This window comes from Macrobrachium nipponense, chromosome 36, assembly GCF_015104395.2.
Source record: "Macrobrachium nipponense isolate FS-2020 chromosome 36, ASM1510439v2, whole genome shotgun sequence".
Classification (NCBI taxonomy): domain Eukaryota; kingdom Metazoa; phylum Arthropoda; class Malacostraca; order Decapoda; family Palaemonidae; genus Macrobrachium; species Macrobrachium nipponense.
Genome location: NC_087220.1, coordinates 46,045,535 through 46,072,640, shown reverse-complemented (window position 1 = coordinate 46,072,640; position 27,106 = coordinate 46,045,535). Strand labels below are relative to the sequence as shown.

Here is a 27,106-nt window from a genome sequence, read left to right as displayed (position 1 = left end):
GGAGAAAGATCTCAGAACTTTCTGGAAAGAATTTAGTGTTCTTAACTCCATTATGAACATTGGAAGGGCGTGGAAGGAGGTAAAGAAAGAGTGTATGAATGGGGTCTGGAAAAATCTGCTGAAAGTGTATGTGAACTCGTAAAGGTTTCGATCAGAACAAATGAAGAAGAAGTGGAAATCAATAAAAAGATCTTGATACTTGGGAAAAGTTTAGATTTAGAAATTGACGAGGAAGATATCCAAGAACTTATAGATGTGCAAGATGTAGAGCTAACGGCAGAGGATTTAATTGCACTTGCAGAAGAGAAAAAAAAAGCAGAAGAGGAAGAAGAAATAAAAGAGCCGGGAGCGAACGTTTACGACTAAAAAACTGGCAGAGGCGTTTGCTTTATTTGATCAAGGACTGAAACTTTTAAGTGAAATGGATGGGGACGAGGAACGGTTTGCCAAAGTTCAGAGGGCTCATCAAGACAGTGTTGCATGTTACCGATTAATTTATGAAGAACGAAAAAAAACGCACTGTGCAACCTACAATGGATTTTTTCTTCAAGAGAATGACTCCAGTGCATTCCGCTTCCCCCAGCCCTACCCCCTCACTTGAGACTCGATCCTGTACGTCTCGGAACAGTTGTTTCCTCGAGACACCTGAACTTACAGAAGAAGAAATTTTATCTGAGGAAGAGCGAATTGATGATCCTGCTGCTTTATCATCATCCTCCTCTTCCGATCTTTAGTTATAGTAGCCATGAACAGCCTGACACCGATCACGTATGCCGACAACGGACCGAATCTTGGTGAGTACCCTTTATGCTACAGTCTGATCCTTGTTCTTATTAAGTTTCTTTTTTTATACTTAATTATCATAAGTCATCTGCATTGAAACACCCGAACTAGCTGATATTAATAATTACTATACCTTATATGTATAGGTATACTGTGTAGTGTAGGCTAATCTTCCATATATGTGTATATAGCCTAGCCTATATGGTACTGATTAACTTAGTGTAGGCTAGGCTATATCTGAGATACGATTTTCTCAACTTACGATGGGTTTTTCGGAACCTAACCCCATCGTAAGTAGGAGAATACCTGTATTTCCTATCTTCAATTTCCCCTTCATCGATCAGCAAGCAAAAGCATATTACCTAATAATTCCTTTCTATTTTCATGATTTGGCTGCTGCACCAAACTAAAAGTACATAGTATACAGTGGTCCCCCCATATTCGCGATGATGCATACCAGACCCCCCAGCGAATAGTTAGAATCCGCGAATGTTTGGAACCCCTATAAAAACGCTAAAAAAGCCTATTTTGTTAGTTAAATCTTAGGAAAAACCACTAAAAATGTTCATACATGGTTATTTTAATATTTTTATCACTAAAAGTGCATTTCACTTATATAACTTTCCCGGTGGTTACATATAGCTGTCGTCTCCTGACGTCAGGCAGCAATTTGAAATTCGCGGTAGCGCTAATGGTTGACAGGTGATCCCTCTACTCCTGCCTCAGCTTGTACCGGGAACCATTCCAACAATAAATCAGAAGTTTCCTGCCGTCGGAACCGGAACACGGTTCCTCTGCTGGTTGGAATTTGGATTTGATCATCGTGGAGTTTTCTCCTTTTGGTGATGTACCTGAGTTTTACTGATCTTTTTGCTAGCGCTATACCTATTTTGGTTTTGATATTGTTGTCCTTTTTAGGAATTATTTTGAATTCTTCACGATGTCTGACACCGGCTTTATTCAGTATAGGGTGTGTAGTAGTGGGTGTAAGACTAGTCTTCTTAAAGCTTCACTTGATCCTCATTCTACTTGTGTTAGTTGTAGGGGACGTGAATGTTCTTTTGAGAATGTGTGAAGAATGTAAGTCTCTAACATCTCAGGAGTGGAAGGCACTGGGAAAGTATATGAGAACGTTAGAAAAAAGATAGGATCAGAAAGGCCTTCAGAGAGATCTTCTTCTAAGTCAGTGAGTAGCCAGGATATTCCTCTGAATTCTGTTTTTAATCCTGTTCCTATTAACCCCATAGTGGTTGCTCCTGCCCTCGAATCTGTATCTCCCGATCCCGATCCCGTGTCAGTATTACGAGCCGATATGGACTTGAAATTTGTCTCTTTCCTCACCACTATGCAGAAAATGGGTGAGACAGTGCAGGAAGTGGTAGTTAAGTGTGATAAATTACTTAGTGCAAGTGTAGTGGAGGAGGTGGTTGTTCGGCCCGTTCGTTCTCCTAGGTCTAGGCCCCTATCAAACTCCCCAGATCCTGGGAGGAGGCATGCCGAAAACCGAAGGGAGGCGAGCGGGATCTGCTCCCGAGCAGCCGCCCCCTCAAGCAATCCTGTAGCCGTATCCCAGGATGCTGTCGCTCACCATTGGAAAGGTGTTGCGAGGAAGTGTTTTTCGTCAAGCGACTCTAGTTCAGGTGTTTCCTCTTATAGAGGTTGGCGTAATAAGACTTCTAGACCGCTGAAAAGGTCTCGCGATGTTTCGCCTGCTGCGGTTCCCAAGAATGTGGCGGCTGCCGAACCTTCTTGTAGTTTTTGGGAGGAGCCTGAAGCTTTTTCTCCGGCAGTTTCGATTTATCGGTCTTCTCTCATAGAAGTGGAGAAGCCGAACACGCACACTCCTTCGGAGCGTTCTCCAGAGCCTCCTCAAGCGATAACTCCTGCGGCTCCAGACGTGTTTGTGGATCATCCTTCTACTCCTCCCGCGCCTTCTACGTCGGTGGATCCTCAACCTTCGGTGTTTGAACAGGTGAATGCCAAGTTAGGCAGTATCTTGGAGCTTTTTGGCAAGTGTTTCGTCCCCGAATGCGCTCCCGACCGCCTTACATCTTCCACAGACTACTGTGCAGTCCTCTTCGCAGGCTCCTTTTCAGTCGCCTCTTCAGGCTCACTCTCCATGTGACTCCTCTTCAGACGCCACTTCAGGCGCCTGGTCGGACTCCTTTCCTGACAACGTCTATGGCGCCACGTCAGGCTCTCGCTCGAGTGCCACCTCGGCCGCCAACGCAGCCGCCAGCTCAGCCGCCCGGATTCGTCTCAGTACAGGCTCAGACGTCTTCTCCTGCTTTCTCACACCCTCCTCGGACGCATCAGGGTGTGACTTCGCCAAACAGGATTCCTCTAACGATGGAATGTTCGCCAGTTTCGTCGAAGGAAGCTTCGGATTTGGAGGAAGAAGGAGAAGTAACTTACAGAAAAAGACAAGCATTTTGTTCGGGGTGTATAAAACTTCGCTTTTTTTACGATCCTTCGTTGAGCAAACTTTGGAGATTCTTTTGTTGGGCGCTTCCGGTTTCCAGTTTCTCCCTAGTTCGTCAGTGGAAAGAGGAGACAGTAAGCCTGACTCCTACGTCCTCGTTCTCGGTCGTCGTCCGCTCTCGATTTCGGCCTAAAAGAAACTATCAAGAAAGTTTAACGCTTGGCTTTTTGGAGAAAGGGAGGGAACGGGTTAAAAAATGTTTTTTGGTCTTGCCAAAAAAGTTTCCAAGACTACTGCCTAACTTGGCATTCATTCTGTTCAAACACCGAGAAGGGGAATTGGTTGAGGATCCACCTTCGAGACTTTCTGTCAAGGAGCCGTGTCCCTGGTATGACACTGGGAAAGAAGTTTTTTTCCCATGGGTTGTGACTGTGCCTCCGCTCAGGGGGAGACTTTTCTAGTCCTCGTAGTACTCTTCCCGCAAGGAGCATCCCCTTAATACTGCTAAGATTTTCTTTTCAGCAAATGACTGGAGCATCTTTGCAAGAGTGTTTTCCGTGTTTTTGAAGTTTTGTTAGCGTTCCTGGGATTGGGCCCATTGCTTCGTTTGGCCGCAGGAAAGAAGTCAAGTCATTTGGGGACTTTCGGAGGAGTAGTTTGAAGGATTTTGCCTCGGTACTCTGGATTGTATCGATAAAGGCCATCTTGTGATGGAGCTTCGGAGCTCAGCTGCCATTTTCCCGCCTCTGGAGTGTTGAAGAAGAGACAGCTTTGGTGCTCCTTGTCGAACAGGGGTCTCATCGACCTAAAGAAGGTCTGCCCTTGCTCTTTCTCCTGTTTGGATCAAGAAACACCATTTTTGTTCCCGCAAGAGATTGTGAGCGAGTTATCGCTCAATCTTTAACACTAGAAAGCGACCCAGGATCTTTATTATCACAGTCCGTTGAAGAACGGCCCAGGAAGATAGTCTTTCCGGTTCTTTATCTGCTTCCTCGGAGTGCTCCCTCCCACGAAGCTCCTAAACCATTTTGAAGGGGGAAGCTCCTGTTCGATCTTTCTCCAGGTTTCGTGGGAGAGGGTTAAAGCCCTTTCTTGTAAAAACCCACTCCCCTCTTCCATCAAGTAAGTAAGGCCCGTAGTCCTCCACACAGCAGTAGGATCCGCAAGATTACACCTTTTCTGGCAGACCTGGTTTTCATCTCGGAGCGGATCCTTGGGACGGTTCCCAGGTCCTGATGGATGATACACCATTCCCGTTCATCAAGCACCCCCCCTCTCACAGAATTTCCCTGTGAATTTGTCATCTTACTCGGAGAACTCCGAAAATTTTGGCCGCCCTCCTTATCAAGAACGTTCTCGCATTACTGGGCAAAGAGGGCCATAGAGTTTAGTGAACTCTCCGGCAGGAACCAGGATTTTACAATCGCCTTTTCCTGGTAAAGAAGGCCCAACGGGGGGTTGGAAGAACCCGGTGTTGGAACGTCAGTGCCCAGAACGTCGTTTGTCCCTGAAGACCGAAGTTGTTTCTATGGAAACTAGCCCAATCTGGGGTTAGTTAGCAGCTCTTCATCCCTGGAGATTGGATCGTTTCCATATACCTTCGGTGGGTGGGGGGAAAAACCGCCAAAAAGGACGCCTATTTTCATATTTCCGAATTCATTCGGAATCGAGCAAAGATTCCTTGAGATTCCGTGTTCCAGGGCCTCAATTTATCAGTTTAGGGCCCTCTGCTTCGGTCCTGTCGACAGCATGCCACAAGTGTTCACCTCAGAGTTCTGTTCGTCAGTAGCAAAAAAGTGGGCTTCACTTGGACAGGGATACGAATCTCCATGTTCTCTAACGATTGGCTTCTCAGGGCAAGGTCAGACAGAAAGTGTGTGGAGGAAACCATACAAAAGACTTTTTAAGGCTGACGGAAAAGCCTAGGTTTGATAGTAAACAAGGAAGTCAATGTCCCCCCTCACCCCTTTCATCAGAGATAGTTTATTTATGGAGCTAGCTGAATTCAGTTTTCTTTTTCAGGCTTTTCCAGTCTCCTCCCAAAGGATCGACTCTTGCCTGAACCAAAATAAGAACGAATTTCTCGTCAGACAAACTTGCTCGGCGAATCGGTGGTTGAGCCTTTTTATAACCCTTGTCTTCATGAGCAATTTTGTTAAGTCTGGGCATGGCTCACCATGAGACACGTTCAATTTTTGTTACTTGTGAAGCAGAAGTGGCAAAGAAGAAAGTTCCCAGACTCCTTCGTGTTACCCCATCTCGGAAGGAATCAAACAGGACCTCCTTTGGTGGAAATCAGAAGGAAGGCTAGAGGAAGGCTTGTTCTCTAAGCCCAGTTTGGGAGCCCCAACCTTACGCGTTTTTGTCCAAGACGCATCGGACCAAAGGGTGGGGTAGCTAACTCTGGGGAGAATGGAAGTGTCGGGACTTTGGCAGATTCATCAAGAAGAAGCTGGCACATAAAATCTAAAAGGAGTTGAAGGCGATTCATTTGGCTCTAATGCACTTTCAAGACAGAGGTAAGAGGGAAGGTAGTTGGCTGGTTCAAGCCATACAACACCAACGGCTCTCTCTTACATCAAAAAAGAAACAGGGGGGGACACCGCTCGTTCCTCTCTGTGCGAGGCGGCGAGAGACCTACTCCATTTGGGCGAAAGAGAACAAGGTTGTCCTTGAGCACAATATTAATTCAAGGCCTCGAAGAATGTAAAGGCAGACCATTCTCACCGCAGGAGAGGACAAATCCTCCGTCCACAGAGTGGACGTTACAATCCTCAAATCTGCAAGAATCTTTGGGGGATTTTGGGGATGTCCTCAGTTGGATCTCTTCCCCGCCAAGAAACAATACCGCTCGTCTACCACTGTAATTGCTCCCATTTTCCAGACGAGGGCGGCTTTACAGTGGATGCCATGCTTCTGGACTGGTCAAATCTGGATTCTGGTATAGGCCTTTCCACGCTTTCAAAATGCCAAGATTAGTTTCTGGCAAAGCTTCAGAGGTCAAATAAGAACGTCAGGATGAACTCTTGATGCCCCCCTTTTGGCCGGACCAGGGAATGCTCTCCTCCGGATCCTGACTACTGCTGTTGACTGGACTTTCCGACGGAGGAGTTACCGTTCAAGGAAGGATCTACTCCATACAGCCCCACTTTCTTGGGGAGTTCCTCACTCAACTTGTCCGCTCTTCGACTAGTTGCCTTGTGAAGACCTGTCGAGCATCTCCTCAGTAAGAGAGGATTTTTCAAAGAGAGCTTCAAGGCTTTATTGCTTAGATCCCCAGAAGGAGAATCCTCTGATCGAGTGTACCAAGCGTTAAGTGGGTCCAATTTCAGATCTTGGTGCAAAGAAGAAGGAATTTTCCAGTCTTCCTAAGACCTGCTCTAGCCTCAGTTAGCTTAACTTCCTTCCTTTTTTCTTCGTGAGAAATAAGAAGCTTTCTACCCAGACGATTAGGGGTTATAGAGCCTTAATGTTGGTCTTCTGTTGTTCAGACATCGAGGATTAAGACTTTCTAATAATCAAGACCTCTCAGTACCTGATTCGTTTCCTTTGAATACGACGCAAGACAAAGGGAGTCAATGAACAGTAGCTTGGAACCTGGATGTAGTTCCTTAAATGGCTGGATTGTCAGATAAGATTCGAACCGGAATCTCCTCTAGTTTTCTTTTAGAGATCTGACTATGGAAGACCACTTTTTGCTTTTGTGCTTTAGCATCAGCTAGAAGAATCAGTGAGCTGCATGCTATTGATAAGGAGATTTGGATTCGCTAAGGGAGGGCAATTGCCATTTGCTCATCAATGGCTGGGGTTTTTGGCTAAGGGGAATATGAAAATCCCCTCACATCCTTGGTCCCTTGTTTCTTTCTACTATTAAAGAACATTTCGGGAGTTAGTGGGGCCCTAATGAGCCCTGAATGTCTTGCTCTTTGTCCAGTGAAGCAGCCCATTAGACAATTATGTTGTTTCAAAGGACCAAGGTAATAATAGGTAAGAGTGATAACCTTTGGTGGTTGTTTCAGTGAAAGATCCTTTCTCGTGCCCGCTTTGTCTAAAATGCGCTCTCCTTCTTTTTTACGGAACTTTGATTTCTGAGGCACACGAACCAATTTTCCAGGACTCCAGATATCAAAGTGTTTTAAAGTCAAAGCTCATGAAATTAGAGCAGTGTCTACGTCTATGGTCCTTAAAGACGTAATAATGTCTTTGAAAGACATTTTTAAATCTAACATATTGGAGAAGGCAATTCTGTCTTACGCAATCTCGTATCTGACAGATTTTGCAAACCCAGATATGAAAAATTTGCAGTACCTTGGTTGGGGCCCATTCATTGGGTGACTGACACAGTTGGATTGGTAGGGAGAGAAGGATTTGTCCCATCCCCCCTCCACTTAACTTTTCTCCTTGATTATGTTTTTTGGTATTTTTTAAGGTTTGTCTGAAGATACAGGGGGGAGTTTTTTTTGAGTATCTTTCAGGTACTTTTAATGTCTTTGGTGTATTTCTTAAACGGTTTGGTGGTGATCCCTCCGTTTTTCATTGTATTTTGTGGTGAGTTGTACCTGGCGCCCTGAGCAGGGTCAGTTATAGTCCCCTTGTCCTAAAGGTCACGTCCCTCAACAGCAAGTTACTTATTATTGTGTCCAGGGAAACCCCCCGCAGCGGTATCCATTATCCTTTCGGTACAATAAAGGTCCGAGGCAGACTACAGAGGCAGTAACCCACCGAGTCAGCGGTCTTTAAAGGTAAGGGACCTATATCTTCAGATAATTCCAAACAGTTCCTTTTTAATTTTTAGCTGCCATTGTCCCACCACCTAAACATGTGTCAATCAGCTATATGTAACCACCGGGTAAGTTTGATATAAGTTGAAAATGACATTTTTAAATAATAAATACAGTTTTTTCACATTATAACTTACCTCGGTGGTTTACTATTAACGAAGCCCGCCCATCCGTTTTTTTTGTTTTTTTAGGGGGGGGGGCCCCTCATATGGACAGGTTAGGTATGAAACTTAGAGAGAGAGAAGAGAGAAGGAGAGAGAGAAAAGAAAATACAATTGCGAGTCATGAAATGACCCAATGTTGAAATTTGGCACTTATCATTAATTTATTTGAAAAAATGTCAAAACTGATAAAATCTACAACCATAGGGTTTTTGGTCCTTTTGTTGTTGTATTCTAAACGAATTTGTGCACATTTCTCTCTCTCTCTCCTCTCGTCAAAAAAACAAACTGAAATAATGATCTTTATTATTATCATAATCAAAAGAACAAAATGATCGTTTTATTCTTTGTGATTTTACGAAACTGCTTCAATACAACCTTTTAAAGTTCTGACTCAATGATTCTCCAAATTAATAACAGTATACAAGAAAAATATCACTATGCGTTTTCATTTCTTATCAACCATAAAAGAAGTATTTAGAATACGAAATTTTCATTATGTTTATATTCCTTTGAGCTAAAGCTAGTAACAGTACCGCTCTTTCCCTAAGTTGAGCTCTCAAGCTATTCAACAATTACTCTCCATCCCAACCAAGCTGCCTCTCTCTCTCTCTCCGTCCTCCGATCTCTCCCCTCTCTCTCTCTCTCCTCTCCTCCTCTCCTAAATGAAATATGAAATTACTGTATCATAATATCAATAAACTATTATGATTACAAAGTTAAAAATAATAAATTAATTCCATAAATAAACTAAGTTTCCTTTTAGCAACTGCAAATTGGTTTTTCCAAAATTAATTGATTCTTTCGGTAATAAACGTCCTCATCAGCTGATTCTAAACCGTAAACAAAACAGACCAAACTAGGTTTTTTATTGCTGTAATTTTTGTTGCTGTTTATACATTAATATTATAGTTGGGTGGAGTAATCTTTACAGTAAATAACTGTTTTTTTTTTTATCATAAAATTATGTTCATTGGGATCACAAACTTCTAGATATATAAGGCGTACATGTTTACTTATAGTTTGGTGTGAGTCAGCCCAAATCATGAAAATAGAAAGGAATTGTTATGGTAATATGCCTTTTTTGCAATTCTCCCATGTTACCCAACAGGGACAACCTGCCAGCATCTAAACAGTACCCGAGCCTTTCCCTCCTGGTGGCCCCAGCAACAAATCTCAACCTTCTACTTCCTACGCTATCTCGCCGGCCTTTAACCCTGCTTATGAAGACTCAAGGCGTACTCTCATCCGAGGGGTAAGGGTGCGAGATGGTTACTTTCCGTTACCGTGGTGGCGTCAGGAAGGGGCCAACAATGAGTTAAGCAGTTTCAAGAGGAGGGCGTGGGTGGCCAACCCCCCTCCCATCCAGCAATGAGGCTCCCCAGGTAGGGTAGGGAGTCTGTTTTTCCTCTTTCCCGCCACAGTGGGGGTTCAGCAATTGGCACCAGAGCCATACGTGTCCAAAGGACTATGGCTGGAGTTTGGATCAAGGGATCCCCCCTCCAATCAAATCATTTCATCAGGTACCGTACAAAAGGAATTGATAGATTACGCGGAAGAACTCCTTCAGAAAGGAGTTATTACTATTGCGAAGAGTCAAACATCTAAAAATTTTCAAGGGGCGCTTATTTTCAGCGTGCCAAAGAAAGGGCTCAACAAAAAGAAGGGTAAATCTTAGACTTGTCAAAGCTAAACCTTTCTTTCATTATTCGCTGCGACAAGTTGTCAAGATGGGGGGCTTACCCTCTCTCAAGTAAGGACCCTGCTTCCGCGTGGAGCCGTCACATGCTCCATCGATCTTACAGACGCATACTATCATATCCCTATAGCCAGGCACATTTCCGTCCCCATTATCCTACGGATTCAGGCTAGGAAATCAAGACATTCTCATTCAAAGTGATTGCCCGCTTCGGTCTGAAATATAGCCCCCAGGGTATTCACAAAGATAGCAAAGAAGTTGGTTGTACAACAATTGAGAGCTCAGGAATCATGTAGCGGCATATACCTCGCTCAATTGGTTGATCTGGCATGCAACAGTCGAAGGGATGTCTCGAAGCTTACCAAAAAGGTAGTTCACTTTCTGGGAACATCTGGGGTTGCCAGATAAACAAAACGAAATCCAGGAATAATTAGAACTTATTACGGTTAATTTCTTTTTTTGATTTTTTCTTTTATGTTTTTTCTTATTTCCTTTTCCGGAATCAATGGGAGTTTCGTTGGCCTAGGATCCCCAATGGGATTTGTCTTCCCACATCTTCAATTGCCCAGTGGCCAAAACGGAAGGAAATAGCAAATCTGTCAGGCATTCCTCAAATGCAAACAGACATCAAAGAAGAAACCCAGGAGAGAATCCTAGGGTCTCTTCAGTTTTTGCTTTCGGGTGACAGATATCCTTCCTGGAAGCACGGCTTGTAAATATTAAATCGGAATTTGCGGTCAAAGCAAGTCAACAATCCAAATATCGAGACAAGTTTGTCAGTAATTATTCCCACGACAGATCCTCCGCAAACCAACTACTGGCCCTTGGTCAAAAGTAAAGAACTTATCCAAAAGAGGTACCCCTTCAATAATCCCCTCCCACCAGTGTTTAACCATTCACACGGCAATGCTTCCCCTGTCCGGGTGGGGAGGATACTCTCAGTTTCAAACTAGGTTCAGGGGACTTGGTCAGTTCAATTTCGCCAGCTCCACATAAACGTTTTGGTTTTGGAAGCAATGGCAGTATTCCTTACTCTGAAGAGACTGCCTTCCCCGAAGAAGTCTCATCTGAACGGCTAGTTTTGGACAGGTGCAGTTAGTAGTTCACTGCATCAACAAGGAGGGAGGGTCCAATCCAAGCATGTGAAACCATGTCATGATAGCCATCTTTTGCATTAGCAAACAAAAAAAAACAAAAAAAACCAAAATGGCATCTGTCTGCCACTCACCACTGGCAGGAGTAAGAAATGTGATAGCAGAACGCCCTCTGTCCCTCCGGTCCAGTTTCCTCTGGAATCAGAGTGGTCTCTGGACGTCGGGGTCATTCCAGTGGGTAAGCCGGAAGAGTCCCAGGTCTCCAAGTTGGATCTCTTCGCCTCACAATCTAACCACAAGCTCCCTTGCTATGTTGGCCCCCAACCTGGACCCTCTGGTGGGCTTTATGCCACGGACCCCTGTCGTTGGATTGGAATCATGGAGGAAGAAGTCTATGTTTTTGTGTTGTTTCCGTCCAGTGGAATCTTCTCTTGAAGGTGGTCCGGGCTGGACAAAGACTGGGAAGGTCGTTCCCAAAGGGTCATACGTAGCTCTGATTGCAAAACCGGATTGGCCCAAGATCAACTGGTATTCCCTTCTTCTTTTGGAATTGGGTTCTCCGACGCTCAACGGATCCCAATCCCAACGTCCCCACGGAATCAGTACAAATGAGGACTGGGTTGTTCGCTTCCTCAAGAACTCTCCAGACCTAACTTTATGGCACTTCATGAAGTTTGCACACTGGCTAATAAACGAATGCTGACATTGATCCCCACAGAATATTCTCTTCCTAGAATCCATATAAGAGAAGAGTCAACCATTAGACAATATGACCTTCTGCTTGTTAAAAAAATTTCATCTTTCTTGAGAGCAATCGAACACTACAACCATGACAGTTAATTTGGCTATATCCTTTTTCGGGGAGATCCTTATTTGAAAGGGTTTAGCAGCTAGCACGATTACCACTCAAATAGAATCGGCTTTATGAAGAAAATCTTTCAATGTAGGTTTTCAGATAGATTTGACGTGAATCTTATTTTCACATCTATCCCTAAAAGCCTGTGCTCGAACCTTAGGACCATTCCCAATAGGCCTACTACAGTTTTCATGTTCTTAATGAGGTCCTCAAACCTATCTTCAGATACTGACAATGACTCATCTTGTACATTCATAATGCTCCTTGAGGAAGACCATTATTCTTATTAGGCCTAGCCTCAGGAGCTAGAATTTCAGAACTGTCGGCTCTATCCCAGGGATGCGGGTCATGTGGGAATTGCCTCCCATCTAGGAGAAGTTCTACTTGCTTCCGGATCGTAGCCTTTTTAGCCAAAAATGAAGATCCTCTTTGCAATTTGGGGGGGGGGGGTGGGCCCGCCTTGGAAGGTTAATCCCCCACTTCCACATGGATCCTTCTCTCTGCCCAGTATCAACTCTTAAGAGCCTTTCTATCTCGTACTTCTTCTAGATCCTCAGGTGCTCTCTTCATGAGAGAAAAAGGTGTACTTTATCGTTTAAAGGCATTATTAACAGCAAATCCTTTCATTTCATTAAAAAACAAGCCTCCCTGAGTCATTCCAAAAGCGCATGATATCAGGGTGAGTTAGCCATCCTCAATTAATTGTTTTCCAACATATGAACTTTGGAGGATCTTAGGAAGTTATAACTGGATGGAAATCCCCGACAGTCCTTTAAACGGCAATTATTTAAAGTCCCTTGGAATCTTTAAAGTTTTTCAGCAGTAGCAAGCGGTAAACATAGTTTGCCCCTTGATTACCTGGTTTAGTAGTTGTAGTATTTGATCCAGGTCTCCTTTCCTACCTACTTCAACCAACATGCCTCAACCTAATCGTCAGGCTTACTCAACATCATAGCCTTAAGCCGTTGTATCATTATCGTGGATTGTCCCTTATTTTTTTTTGCCCTAGGGGAAAACCCCCCCCCCCGAACCCCCCTTGACCCTTGTACTGATTGTGCTCCAGTGTTTCCTACCCTTAATTTTTTATGACTAGGTTAGGACACCATTATGTTTTGTATATTCACATTTTTGTTGTTTGTGGATGATCTTCAGTTTACAATGTGTTTTTGTATATGTTTGGAATTAATTGTATTAATGATTGATTTTGGAGTGTACCTATCCTTCTTGTTTTATGCTATGGATAGGGACCCCCCCCCCAGACGTTGTATGTATATAATTTTTGTAATTTATTTATAGTTTCTATTTAAGTAAATCCCAAAGATTTTACCTTACTTTTTACATGCTATTCTGTAATTTTTATTTATTTTAAAAACTTCAGTACTTTTAGTTTACTAACCATTCGTTTTTGTTTTTTTTTTTAAAAATTTATTTTTATAAATAAGTTAGTTTAAGTGGCTTAAATTTGTATGCTGTGATTTTGATTTACTTATATTTATATCCCGAATCATTTTAAACTATTTTTCATTATTTCCTTTTCCATCTTTTGTCTTGTTTCTGTTTTCTTCTGGAGTACTCTTTCATAGGCCGAACACCGAGCTGAGCCGCCAGAAAAGGGATTTTGACGAAGGAAAAAAAATCTATTTCTGGGGATGGGGATTGGCTCGGTCGCCCTATGAAAACCCCCCGTTTTTTATGGTTTGTTTTCCCCCCCTTGCAGGACCAATAATTTGTTTTATTTATTTTTTGTTTTAATTAAGGTATGTCCGCTAGGGGCGCCTGCTGTCCGTGGCGTGCCTCTAAGTAAGTAGTAGTAGAAAGCTGCATCGCCCGTTGGTATCAGCTTCTCTTCTTGGGGGGGTATTTCTGGTAGGGGAAGTTCTAATTGGTGTTTGGCTCCGGGTAGGTAGTTGTTCCACACTCGCCCCATATTTCCATACGAACACTTCCTTTTTTAAGAGTTAGGCGAGTCAAGTTTTTGTTACTGTAGTTTTCTTAATTTTTTGTTTTTCTCTGGTACTTTTTAGGCTAATTATACCTAAAAGAAAAGAATGATTTAATTAAGGTACTTTTCATAGGGGCGACGACGAGCCAATCAGCCTGAAATAGATTTTTCCTTCGTCAAAATCCCTTTTTGAAAATGTCTTTGAATTTAGTTTTAAAGGTGAAATTAGTTGAAAGACATATTTGGAGCTTGGCAACTAAAGTAGGCAGTTTATAAACATTGAAATATGTGGTCTTGGGGTTGGGTTAATTATTAAAGGTATGGTCAGTTTAAAAGTGATTTTTAAGGGGGGTACCATGGATAACACGGGCGTATTTACTTATCACGGGGTTTTTTGGTTTCTGGACCCTATCCCCCGCGGTTATCGAGGCCCTATTGTAACTTCCTGATGTCAGAAACTACTCCCCAAGTATTGTTTTATTTATTGACTTTTATTTTTTTGGTAACAATTTCAATAACATTTGGATATCTATCCCTCAAATTAGAGGGACTCATAATGTTGACTTTAAGTGCAATAAGTTCAAGACTCATGGATGTCATAACTAGTTCAGAGGTTTTTATTTTCTTGAAGACAGATTCTCTTATTTGATTCTGTTTCATGTTGCTTTACAAGAGCAATAAGGTTCTGGAAGCATCATTGATGTTGAGTGTTTTTTATTTGAAAGCTTTGAGGAGGTAACCTTTGGTCACATTTTACAATTCAATTTGTCTTGTAAAATAGTTTTTGAGTTGCATCTTCATTCTAATAATCTAACATATTGTAAAGGGAATAGCTTTTGTTTGCTATTTTTTTTCTCTCTGTCTCTCATGAAACCACATCTTCACATATTAATTAGCTTGTCTTATGTCAGGTATCGGGTGGAAGAGCAGACATCGCACCTGCACAGAACATCTCTGATGACAACTTTGCGGGTAAAATATTGGGAAAACGGGGCCTTATGGTAAATAAGCGTGTTAGAGAGGCAGATGAGAACTCTGGTATATCGTGTGTTAATTTGTCGCCTACCAGGAAAAGGATTCGAGTAGCAGGAAAGGTACTGTACTGTAAATGTTTGTTTCATAAGGACATATGATATTCTGATTTTTGCACTTACATTTTACTGCCATAGCAAAGAATTAAAAGTTTCAGATTCATTAGATTTGTATCTTAAGTAATTCTGATGTTTGCACTTACTTTTTGCTGGCAAAGCAAGGAATTAAAACTAAGTTTCCTTTACATTTTTATCATGTAATTCAGTTGTTTTATTTATGTAACTCACTAAGTAATTTCATAGCTGTATTTTCCACTTGTGTGGCAGCTTAAATGTGAAAATTGCTGTATCACTTCTATTGATTTTGGTGGTGACTAACCCGCTGACTGTTTTGAGTACAATAGAAACAACAGAGCAAAAGACCACTTGTTTACTGCTGGGTTTTGATGGTACATGGAATGTTTGGAGCATCTGTGTTTGTCTTATTACATCGTGATTTTGGGCCAGCCTTTGAGTAGTTGGTGAAGTATTCAGTTTTCGTGTAGCCTTAAATCTTAGAGAAGATAGTTTTTTTTTTTTTAAATAAATACCATTTGACAGTCATGTTGGACAAAGTACCTCCAGCATTAGGTATTGTAGGGAGGAGTGTAAAACCAGGTTGACCAAAGCCACTTCTGACTCGTACTATCTGCGCAAATTGTAGGGGACAAGTTTGTATGAAAGATTGGGACAAATGTTGGTGAAAGTTATGGTAATCTCACTTAGAAAAACTAGATAGCTAATAAAAGGAAGGCTTCCTCTAGAGTCTGAATTAGAGCTCGTAGTTTAGAACCCACTCTTAAATACAGGCAGTCCCTAGATATCAGCAGGGGTTTCCATTCCGATGGGCTTCATGATAAGCGAAAATACATTAAATAAAACACTTATGATTTATGGCGCCAATAACTGGATTTTGGTGCTGATAACCAGTTAATGGTGTGTGTGTTAAGTATGTATTAGTGCCCATAACTATTATGATTGCCAATAACCAGAAGTCTGGTTTATGGCACTGAAAATCACAGATTTTAGACAAATTGCCATAAAAACGGATTATCATTAACCGACTCTGCAATAACTGGGTACTACCTTTATAGTGTAATAGGTAATCGTGCAATAACCCGAGTACTACCTTTATAGTGTAGTTGATAATAGTGGCAATAACCTGGTACTACCTTTATAGTGTAGTAGATAATCGTGTCATTCTATCTTCCCCTGCTGTAGCCTTGTCCCCTATCATCAGTCCACCTAATATTATACCATTCACTCCTGTGCCCAGCTCAGTGGTTCCCAACGTTTTTCACTTCATCTCTCCCTCCATGAATTCTCAACCTTCTTCTTGCCCCTTTTCATTTTTCTCTAAAATTCCACCCCTCCATAAAAAAACCAAGAGGTAAAAAAAGGATAAAAAAAAAAAAAAAATGAAATGCTGATGAAGAAAATACCTTTGCTTTATTTATTAGAGCTAAAGTTTTTACAAACTTGGCAATTATAAGTCCAGATGAGGTGAAAAAAACCTCCTCCCAAGAGGAAAGAGTGGAAACTTTGCAATGTTCCCTCTTCTTACAAAACGACCTCCACTACGACTTAGGCCGAGCCCGACATTCCTGGCAGGGATTCATCAACGTACAAAGATGAGCTCTGCACGTACTGCAAGTTGTGTAGGGATCTGTAGTTGACGACTGCAAAAACCTAGAGCACTGGACCTCTGGAATACACATGCATTGACGAGGCTGTGAAGACTCGAGGGAAGCCATACCAACAAATACACATTCTCAACACTGAAAAAAACAGAACAGAGGCAGAAAAAATGGGCTTGGGAGGAGAGGAAAGCCTAAGCATCTACTCCCCAAGACGGTTAGGAAAAGAGTGGTGTGTCATGAGGTTTGAATGTGTGGTTTCTGACTAACTTTCACCTCATTCTCACAGGCGTCGCCAGATCTCTCAGACTGCTTTACAGTCAGAGATTGTTTAAACCAGTTACCATCTGCCGCTTGGAAAATATCCTATTGTTAAGACCTCAGGTTTGTTAGCTATGAAAAATACAAATTGGTATAAAACTTTGTCATTTTTTGAAGTAAAAACTTAAGTTACACCATGAGTGACATTTGTCACAAGAAGCTAGTGAAGTAAAGATTTTATGACTTACTACATACTTTTATGACTGGGTTTTATTGTTAACTTTGATTTGATTCTGTTTCAGAGTGCTCCAGAAAAGAGCCCTAGTGATGATGGAAACTCTCCACCCCATCAGGAAGGACAACCTGACAAATCTGTAAATAACAAGCCTAAGATAAGGTAAACTTCTTGTCATATTTTTTATTGTTTTCGTTATGATAACTTCAGTGTCTTTCCTTGGAAGTAGGGACTTTCCCTATATTTATTGTTATGTCGTGACAAACATTTGTTACAAGAAGTGAGTTAAAGTGAAGATTTTTGTACTTACTACGTTACTTTTATGAGTAGGTGTTATTGACAATCTCTGATATCTTTTGTTTCAGAGTGGCCCAGAAACAAGAAAATCCCTGAGGCGTGTTGATGTTAGTAAGGGTTTGCTGGATGCAAATCCTCCATCCCATGAGGAAGGAGAACCTGATAAATCTGCATTTAAGGACTCTGAAAAGGTAACCTTAACCTTTGTCACGTATTAAAATGAATTTTTCCAAATAAAAAGTACTCCTACCTTGATTCTAATCCTCAATCCCCCCTCGTTGTGGGACCACCTTGACAGGGTTAGTGGGCCCTTGAAGCCGAGAATTAGTTGCCATGTTTGAGTCCAAGAGTGTCATATATATTTTGATGTATTTATTTGGGAGTATTATTTTGCAATTTTCCACTTATTGTAAAATTTATCTGACCTGACAAATAGGAAAAGATATAGCTGGGAATGGGTCTAAATCTGAAGTTAAATAGTGGACCATCAATTGCCCGATAATGTTTGGATCTGAGTTTTGGGTGGAACTATTCTGCAGGACTGGATCATGGATTCCAGGGGGATAACGGTTCTGGTATAGTACTCGAGGCATACCCATAATGTGATTAGTGTTGAAGTGATTGTATTCTTGTAATACTCTCAAGTCCCATCAAGTGGGTTTGCCAACATGGTCATTTTAACCTTTGTAGACTGAAGTACCTTCTCATGTCATATTTGAAAATGAAAGGGTACTTGTACATCCTTTCCAGAAAAGACCAATGCAGTGATATTGTTATAAGACTTGTAGAGTGTTCATGTGTATGTTCTCTTACCTGCTTTTCTCTTCTAGATGATTCGTTCTGCAATCTGTTTCTATGTTTTATGTGGATAAATTTGTAGTTCTGGATTGGTAATATCAGTCTCTGAGGAGTGTTTAAGCGAGACGAACCACCGAGTTTGTTTCTTTACTATTGCAAAGAATACAAGTTGCAACTTATGAAAAAAAATCTGATTAGGATCGTTAAAATGACTAAGTGCTCTGGCAAAGTATTGCATCTTTACAAAATAAACTGGAATTTTTGACATATATTTATGGCAGCAAATGTTGGTGCCAAAGCCTGATGATAGGTCAGCGCAACATTGAATAAAGAAAGACAGGTAATAATGAACATCTCAAAGGGCACCTGGGATTCATATATCATAGATAAAATCTCTCTTCCAGCAATGCTAAAGAAGGTTAAAGAGAAATTATCAGCAGAGGTGACCTAGTACTAAAATGGCTACCTGTGGATTTCTCTTGGTTTAAATACTGCCTATTGTGGAACTTTCTTATTCGTTACTTACCTGAAGAGAGAGACAGCAGTCTCTAAAAGTTGGCAATCTGCTCCTGAGAACCCACAAGATGCTAACTACCATATTGGGATTTATATTCTGTAGTAGGCCACGATAAAAAAAAATGTTGGCAGTCTTTGTGGGAGGATATTTTAACCAATCTAGAAATGCGCAGTATTGTATCATCAGTCTCCCCTTGGTCATATACCTATCTGCCAAGTAGATAGGAAACGATGTTGTGCAGATTGAGGATTGGCTGTACAAGATTCACTCATGAGTTTTAGATGTCCCATGAAAATCCTCCATTTTGTGGGAACTGTGAGACATTTGCTGATTGAATGTCTCAGACTTAGGAATTTGAGACATAGGTTCCTATTTTGTGGATGTGACAGGGAAGGTAATTTTGTTCTAGCTACAATTGTGAGAAAGATATAATATAGATCAGTTATGTATCTATGTGGGAGATGCGCCGCCTCAACAAAATTTAGATTATACATAGATTATGTGAGAATTTATATTTGGTTAGATATTTTTATATAAAATTTATTTTAAATTTTATTTTGTTCCATTTAAAATGATTTTGGTGTGACTCCAGGTTTAACCCTTAAACTCCGAGCCGGTATTTCCGAAAGTGTCTCCCATATGCCGGCGGCATTCAGGAGTGAGCCCCGAAGCGGAAAGTTTAAAAAAAATAAAATCATAGTACGATTAGTTTTCAAGATTAAGAGTTCATTTTTGTCTCCTTTTTTTGTCATTGTCTGAAGTTTAGTATGCAACCATCAGAAATGAAAAAAAAATATTTATAAATATTGGAATATATGACCGCGAAAAAAAATTTCATATATAATTGAATACAAATCGTGCTGTGAGCAAAATGGTTAAAGCTAATGATTTAATTATTTTGTCGATGTATTGTTCACTAAATTGCTATGTTTTTGGTATCTAACAAATATTATCACAATATGATGCATGAATTCGTAACGCACTAATGTAAAAAAAAAAAAAAAATTGTTTTCAAATATTCACCATAAATTGAAATATTGTGCGAGACTTACCTTTTGTTGCAAAATGAAGGTAATTGATTGACCATTACTAGACTGTAAGTGTTGTAGCTTACAATTGCAGTTTTCAACCATTTCGGTCCGAGTTAAACGTGGCTGAAGGTAGAATTTTTTTTTATTTACTTATTTATATGAAAATATGTCAAAACTGATAAAAGCTATAACCATGAGATATTTTTTTTTGTTGTATTCTACATGAAATTGTGCACATTTTCTTATATAAAACTTATATAACAGTTAATATAAATTGGTGCAAATATTATGACAATCGGACGAAAAAATTTCTGATTTTTTCGGAAGAGTTTTCGTGCTGGCGTAAGGAAAGTTTTTTTTTTTTTTTTTTTTTACAAATATTCACCATAAATCAAAATATTGTGCTAGAGACTTCCAGTTTGTTGCAAAATGAAGTTAAATGATTGAATATTACTAGAATATAAGAATTTTAGCTTACAATTGCGTTTTTCGACCATTTCGTTCGAGTCAGAAATGACCCAAGGTTTAAATTTGGCACTTATCATTATTTATATGAAAAAATGTCAAAACTGATAAAAGCTACAACCATGGGTTGTCTTTTGTTGTATTTTACACGTAATTGCGCACATTTTCATATATAAAACTTTATGTAACGGCTAATATAAAACTGTGCAAAACATTACGACAATCCGACAAAAGAATTTCTGATTTTTTTGGAAGAGTTTTCGTGCTGGCGTAAGGAAAAAGTTTTTTTTTTTACAAATATTCACCATAAATCAAAATATTGTGCTAGAGACTTCCAATTTGTTGTAAAATAAAGTTAAATGATTGAATATTACTAGAATGAAAGAGTTTTAGCTTACAATATCGTATTTTGACCATTTGGGTCGAGTCAAAATTGACTGAAGGTTGAAAATTTGGCACTTATTGTTATTTACAGGCGGCCCTCGGTTAGCGGCAGGGGTTCCGTTCCTGGCCACCGACGCTAAGCGATTTTCGACGCTGAGCAATTTTAAAGCCTACGGCCGCCGCACACCTTCTTTCGAAACCCTAGACCAGTCAAAGGCGCCGTAATCCCACAACGGCGCAATAAGTAAAATTATATTTGTTCATGAAACTTACCTGTCAGATATATATATAGCTGTATTCTCCGACGTCCGACAGAATTTCAAAACTCCCGGCACAGCAGTGGGCGGCCAGGTGGTTAGTACCCATTCCCGCCGCTGGGAGGCGGATATCAGGAATCATTCCCATTTTCTATTCAGATTTTTCTCGTCGCGGTAGTGAAAACACCTGTTTCCACTACCTCCGCCTAGGATTTTGAAACTTCATTAGCCGCTTAAGTATCCTACTAATTTTTTTGAATGATTGACTTGGATTTTGTGGCTAGGCATACGCTATCATAAATTAATTAAAAATTTTTTATTGCATATGATGTCTGAATCTAGTTAGCCTAGTTTCAGATTTTGTTGTCTGCAACGGGTAAGGGGAGGCTACCGAAACCTTCGGTAGACACTCGTTTAGTATACATGTTTTCTTTGTTGAGAGATCAATGTAACTAGTGTAATGTTGACTGATTCCGAAAGAGACGTATGATTCGTAGTACGCAAATTAGAGCGTGATAGAATCAGGAGGTTTCCTCCACAGTACCAGTAGACTTTATTTTGCCTAACCCTGTGGTATGGCTTACGGGCCTAGAGGAAGTTCTGTGAGAAGTAATGCCCTTTTCTATTATTGTGGATACATCAAGTAAGCTTGAAAAAGTGCTCGCTCTCCAATCAGTGTTGTGAGTGTAGTGATGTTGATTTTGCCCCTAGTGTTGTGGAGGGGGCGTCAGATCGTCCTATAACGCCTCTAGGTCTAAACCTCTGTCGGACTCCCAGGACCAGGGAGGGGCAAGTTGAAAAACCGAAGGAGGGTTACGGGAACCCCCCCACCGATCTGGCGTCCCTTCTGGCAGGATAAGGCTGCCAAAGATCGTGCACGTGCACGAATCATGAAAGATTGCTTCTCGTCCTCCGAGGCGTCCTCCCCGCAAGGTTGGAGCTCTTGGAAGGACTCGCGCCCTCTAAGAAGCTTTAGAGAAGAGGACGCTTCACGTCCTCTCTCTCGTCAGGAGGGAACGTCAGATCCGCCCCATAACGCCTCTAGGCCTGGACCTCTGTCGGGACTCCCAGGATAGGGAGAGGGCATGTCGAAAGCCGAAGGAGGGTTACGGGGAACCACATCGATCTGGCGTCCCTTCGGCTTGACTTAATATCGATAAGCGTGACAAAGACGCAAAATGTCGCACAGGCGGCTGTCGTCTTGGTCAAGAGATTAAAAATGTCCTTAAGGCAGGACCCTCACAAGGACGCCTTTCGAGACATTCAATGCTCTATCGAGAGGAAGACTTCGTTTGCACTTCCTCCATCTAGACTGAAAGGGAGAGCTGGGATCTGGTACGAAACAGGAGAAGAAGAAGCAGGATTGAAAGCACCGTCTTCGTCTCAAGGAGATTCGCCAATTTGGTGGACGCTCCAAGGAGGTCTTATTTGTCATCGGCTAAGGTTTTCCTCCTCCCCTCATGGCGTTATGTATACGTTATGTGACGTTCGCTTTACTACGAAACGGGATATTGTTTCAAGCTCATAAGATTGACGTCCGGCAAGCTGATTTGCATAGTCAAATAGCTCGCCAAGACGCATCTTACTCGTCCCTAAGGGACGCTCTGTCAGCGACAGAGATGACACTGGACAGACTATCCTAGTTTTCGACAGAGAAGGGCAAAGATTCCTCATACCCAAGAACACACAGCGTCCTTTTAAATGCCCTTCTGCAGTGTCGATGACCGTGACAAAGACGCAAGATGTCGCACAGCCGGCCGTCGTTTTTGTCAAGAGTGGCGAACGTCTGAAGACTCGTCCTGATGACGATCACCGTACTTATGCTTAAGCAGTGTGCGGCTCTCGGACGCTTTTCGGGTGGCCTTTCAGAAGACGCTCGACGTCATAAAACATTGATAAGCTTTTTTGGAAGACGCTCGATGTCTTACACATCTGGACGCTCGCCAGGACGCTAGCGAGGACGCTCGCCAGGACGCTAGCGAGGACGCTTTTGAAGACGCTCGGCATCCTACACGTCATGACGCTCGGTATGAGCACTTGCCAGGACGTTCTTCAGAACGATAGGCGTCCTACGCATCAAGACGTTCGGCAGGATTCCTGCAAGAACGCTCTTCAAGAGAGCGTCGTCGAAGTAGAGGAAGGAGTTTGGTCTCGTCAAGATGTCTACTTCTCTTTCTACGAAGGGAGCGTTCAAGAGAATCCATCACTTGATGAATTCCAGGAAAAATAAAACTGTAAGCAGATTTCGGTGTCATAAACGCCTCGTCTGCTTTCGGGATTGCGCTGCCGAAGGGGAACATTAAGGTCATTCCTGTCGTAAGCCCAGTCTCTAATCAGGAATCCTGCCCCTTCCTCGATTTCTGCGGGAATCGGGAAGGCTATATGCTCGAATTCCTGGATTACTTTCCGTCATGCAATTGGGTTAGTTCTCATTGACAAAGTTCTTAATAACATTTTATCGCATAAGCGGATAAGTAACAAAATTTCGAAAGAGCTCTCATCATTAGTCAGAGGCTCATCCAGGAAAAAGACTTATACTACGTCCATGAAGTCTTATGTCAAATATCATAAGAAGCTTGAACTTTCCTTTTCGATCTTCGGTTCTCACTTGAGGATTTCCATTTGAATAATATTATTCCTTTTCTTGGCAAAGAGAATGAAGACAGTCGATTTCCATTCTCTCTCTCTTCCTCGTCGAGGAAAGAATGTAGTAGAGAATTAGATGTTCAAGTGACTGCAATACTTAGGTATTTTATCTTCGCGTCATATTACTAATGTAAAGTTCAAGTCATATACGCATATCGTGGTTACCTCTACAGATGGCAACCGAAAGGACTCTTATTTTAAGTGTATTTAATCGGTCCTTCCTGCAAACTTCCAGGAGTTTCCGGTGTAAGGACAATGCTTGAAGGTATTGTTACAACAACACCAACTCAGCTTCTGCATGTAGCGAATTATGTTTCGCTTAAATGCCTGCTGAGAATTTTCTTATGATCGATAATAGTAACGAACCTATTTCCTTCGTAGAAGAGAGTAGCTGGTAACTCAGGCAGAATAGTGCGAAACGAGAGTTGCTGTCATTGTGGATGACGCAGTATATTTAACGGTACTCCCGGCAACTTTCCAGGAGTTTCCGATTTAACATTTGGTTAATTAAGCGTAATGTTACGACAAACACAAAATCAGCTTCTGTATTAGCGAATTCTGTTTCGCTTAGATATGCCAACTTGAGAGTTTCTGTTCAAATAATGGAAAATCTATTCCTTAGATGAATAGAATAGCTGGCAACTCGGCATAAGACTGCGAGAAGGTGAACATAAGCTGCTGCCTGTAACTGTCACCAACTCAGTGTTAGGTAGCTCGTTGTACTGCTCAGTCGGTTACGTCTCTCTCTCCCGCGGGATTGATTTACGAACCGTATCTCTGCCCTACAATCATGACTTTGCCTCGGGTTGAGGGGATTTCTGGTAATCATGAATAAACGACTTCCTTTTGCTAAGAAATTTTCAACAGAGATATCTCTTAGACATGTTCGGCGCTGCTTACCGCACTGTAACAGAATTCTGTACGAGTCTACCGCAGCATAGCACTATAATAATGCTCTCCGCTTATGCAAAGCGCAGCCTTATTAGGGAAGGAAGCATGCTTAGTGAGGGAATGGATGAGTCTGCTGGGGACCATTTCCTCGCTGGAGAAGCTTGTTTCCCTGAATAGACTGCAATTCAGACCTCTACAGTTTTTCCTACAGGAGAACTGAAATAACATCAAAGATCTAGAGATAATTCTAAACGTCTCTCAATGGGTTTAAGGATCACCTCAGTGATAATGAGAGGGAGCCAGGCTCCGGACAGAGGTCCTGGCACATAATCTAAAAGAATTGGAAGCAATTTGGTTGGCTCTCCAGTTCCTCGAAGAGTGAGGTTTTGGTCGAGTGGTCCAAATCATCTCAGATAATTCCGCAGCTCTCTCATATCCCAAGAAAAGAGAGATGGTTATCGGCATAGGCACGGAACGTAACGATCTGTAAGAGGTTCGTTACACGATTGCACGTCCGTGCGGATCTTCTCGATCGACGGCAGCAACTACTGACTTTTGACTTTTGAGTAATCCTCGCTTAGAAGTATGTCGAGAGTTGTGGAGACTTTGGGACGTCCTTTCGTAGATTTTGCAATATTGAAGACGAAGAAGCTTCCTCTACGTTGCGCCCTTATTCTCGATCCGAGAGCGGTAGCAATAGACGCCATCCTATAGTATGGAATGGGATAGTTGGTTAGCCCTTTTCCCCTATTCAAAAGCTTAGGAAATGTAATAAGATAATCGCTGGCGTCAGAGGGAGTGAGAAAGACGCTGATCGCCCCATGTTGGCCTTCGAGAGGCTGGATTCACAGAGGTCACGTCCTTCAGAGAGCACTTTCCAAGGACCCTTCCCGAGAGAATCGGTCTACTCTAACAGCCTCACTTCGAGAGGTACCTAAAATCTCTCCGCTCTGAGTCTGAATGCGTTCAGACTGTCAGAAGCGAGAGGATCTTCAAGATTAATTGCAAGTCTCATTGCCAAAGCAAAGCAGTGCTGCATATCTTGCAGTGTACCAATCGGAGTGGGCCGTTTCTGGACATAGGGCAGGAAGAATGACTGTTCCTCTACCTCTGACCTCTGTGAATGACTTACCAGCCTTCCCATTCCGTTCTGAAGTATGGGATAAGCTAACAGTCCCAACGATTGTAGAATACGGAAATATGTTGTTGACGGCCTCTAGGCTCAGAGATTCGGATCTGTCAAACAACAAAGCCCTTCACGATCTTTGAGGTCTGCGGAAATCTTGATGGAACTTAGACGTAGTCTGAAGTTCTGATGTCAAAGCATTTCGAACCTCTCCTTTCTGTAAACTTAATACACGTGACCAGAAAGGCTAATTTTCTAACCACATCTAGCTACGGCAATGAGGGTTAGTGAGGTTTTGAGCCATCATCAGAGGTTTTGGCTTTAGAGGACATAATTCGGTGTCCTCTAAGCCTTCCGTTCTTGCTAAGAACGAAAACCCGTCTAACCCTTGGCCCAGAGGCCTGGAGATCAAGGGGATGGCACAAATTATTGGGCAAGAGCCACAGAGAGTCCTGTGCCCTGTCGGGGCTCTCAAGTTTTATCTTGATAAAACTAAAGAAAGTCAAGGTCATTCGGACAATCTGCGGTTGTTCCGTAAAAAGACCAGACTTGCCCATGTCGAAGAACGCCCTGGCGTTATTTTAAGGAGTCTTTTCTAAGAGGCTCATTCGTCATGTTTGAACAAAGATTTGAAACCTTTTAAAGTAAGTGCTCACGAGGTGAGGGCGCGGCCTCGGAAGCATTTCAACAGAGCATGACACTCAGTAATATCCTGAGTGCCACGTTTGAGCGAAGCAACTCTGTGTTCGCTTCACACTCCCGACGGGATGTGAAGACGACATATGAGATCTGCGAGTCGCTAGGACCATACATATCCGTAGAAATATTATTGGAGGCAGGAAGCAGCACGAATCCTATCCTATAGAAAAAGGGATAGGTGTGCTTTTAACTTTGAAGGGTTGGTCGCTTGAGGCGCTTTCCCTTTCGTTAGCCTAGAAGTTATGGGACTAACTTCGATAGGTTGGTAGGTCAGGTGGTGGTTTTAGCTTCGTTGCCCCTCACAGTATGGTCAATATGGTCTAGTCACATTGTGGTCACGCCCCCGTTGACAGATCATCTAGAGCGCACCAAACTACACAGGTCACTACCTTGTTGGCAACTCTAGTAAAGCAAAAGCAGACTTCGGTGACAGTAATCAAGAAGTCAGCTATGCTAACAGGTAAGGAATCAAGATGTCAATCATCTGCACTTGAGGTGTTTCCTAAATCCTTCTATTCTGTCCCTTCCCACCTCCAATGGTGGGATTCAGTATATATATATCTGACAGGTAAGTTTCATGAACAAAATGTTATTGTTATGATACAATAAAGTTGTTCATACTTACCTGGCAGATATATATAATTAAAGTACCCACCACCACCTCCCCTCAGGGGACAGTGGTATGAAAAATCTGAATAGAAAATGGGATGATTCCTGATATCCGCCTCCCAGCGGCGGGAATGGGTACTAACCACCTGGCCGCCCACTGCGTGTGCCGGGAGTTTTGAAATTCTGTCGGACGTCGGAGAATACAGCTATATATATATCTGCCAGGTAAGTATGAACAAACTTTATTGTATCATAACAATAACATTTTATGCAGTATAGTACAATAGAATTTACTGCACAGTACATGTGGGTGTCTAGAGTATGTAAAGATATAATAAAGTTTATACAGTGTTCAGGTAGCTGTAGTGTTCAGGTTACGATCATTAGTCTTACGATAGTTCGATTTTATGAGAGATCAAATTACAATGGCCTAACTTTATACATC

The 27,106-nt window shown here is 41.9% G+C and overlaps 1 protein-coding gene across 1 annotated transcript in view; it reads left to right on the top strand.

Moving 5' to 3' along the window:
* Nucleotides 1-27,106, top strand: part of LOC135203430 (muscle M-line assembly protein unc-89-like) — a 47,742-nt gene that overhangs the window by 9,592 nt on the left and 11,044 nt on the right. The window contains exons 3-5 of the mRNA XM_064233157.1: nt 14,650-14,832; nt 17,009-17,103; nt 17,309-17,429. Of these exons, the coding sequence (XP_064089227.1) occupies nt 14,650-14,832; nt 17,009-17,103; nt 17,309-17,429 (399 nt within the window). The remainder of the gene's footprint in view (nt 1-14,649; nt 14,833-17,008; nt 17,104-17,308; nt 17,430-27,106) is intronic.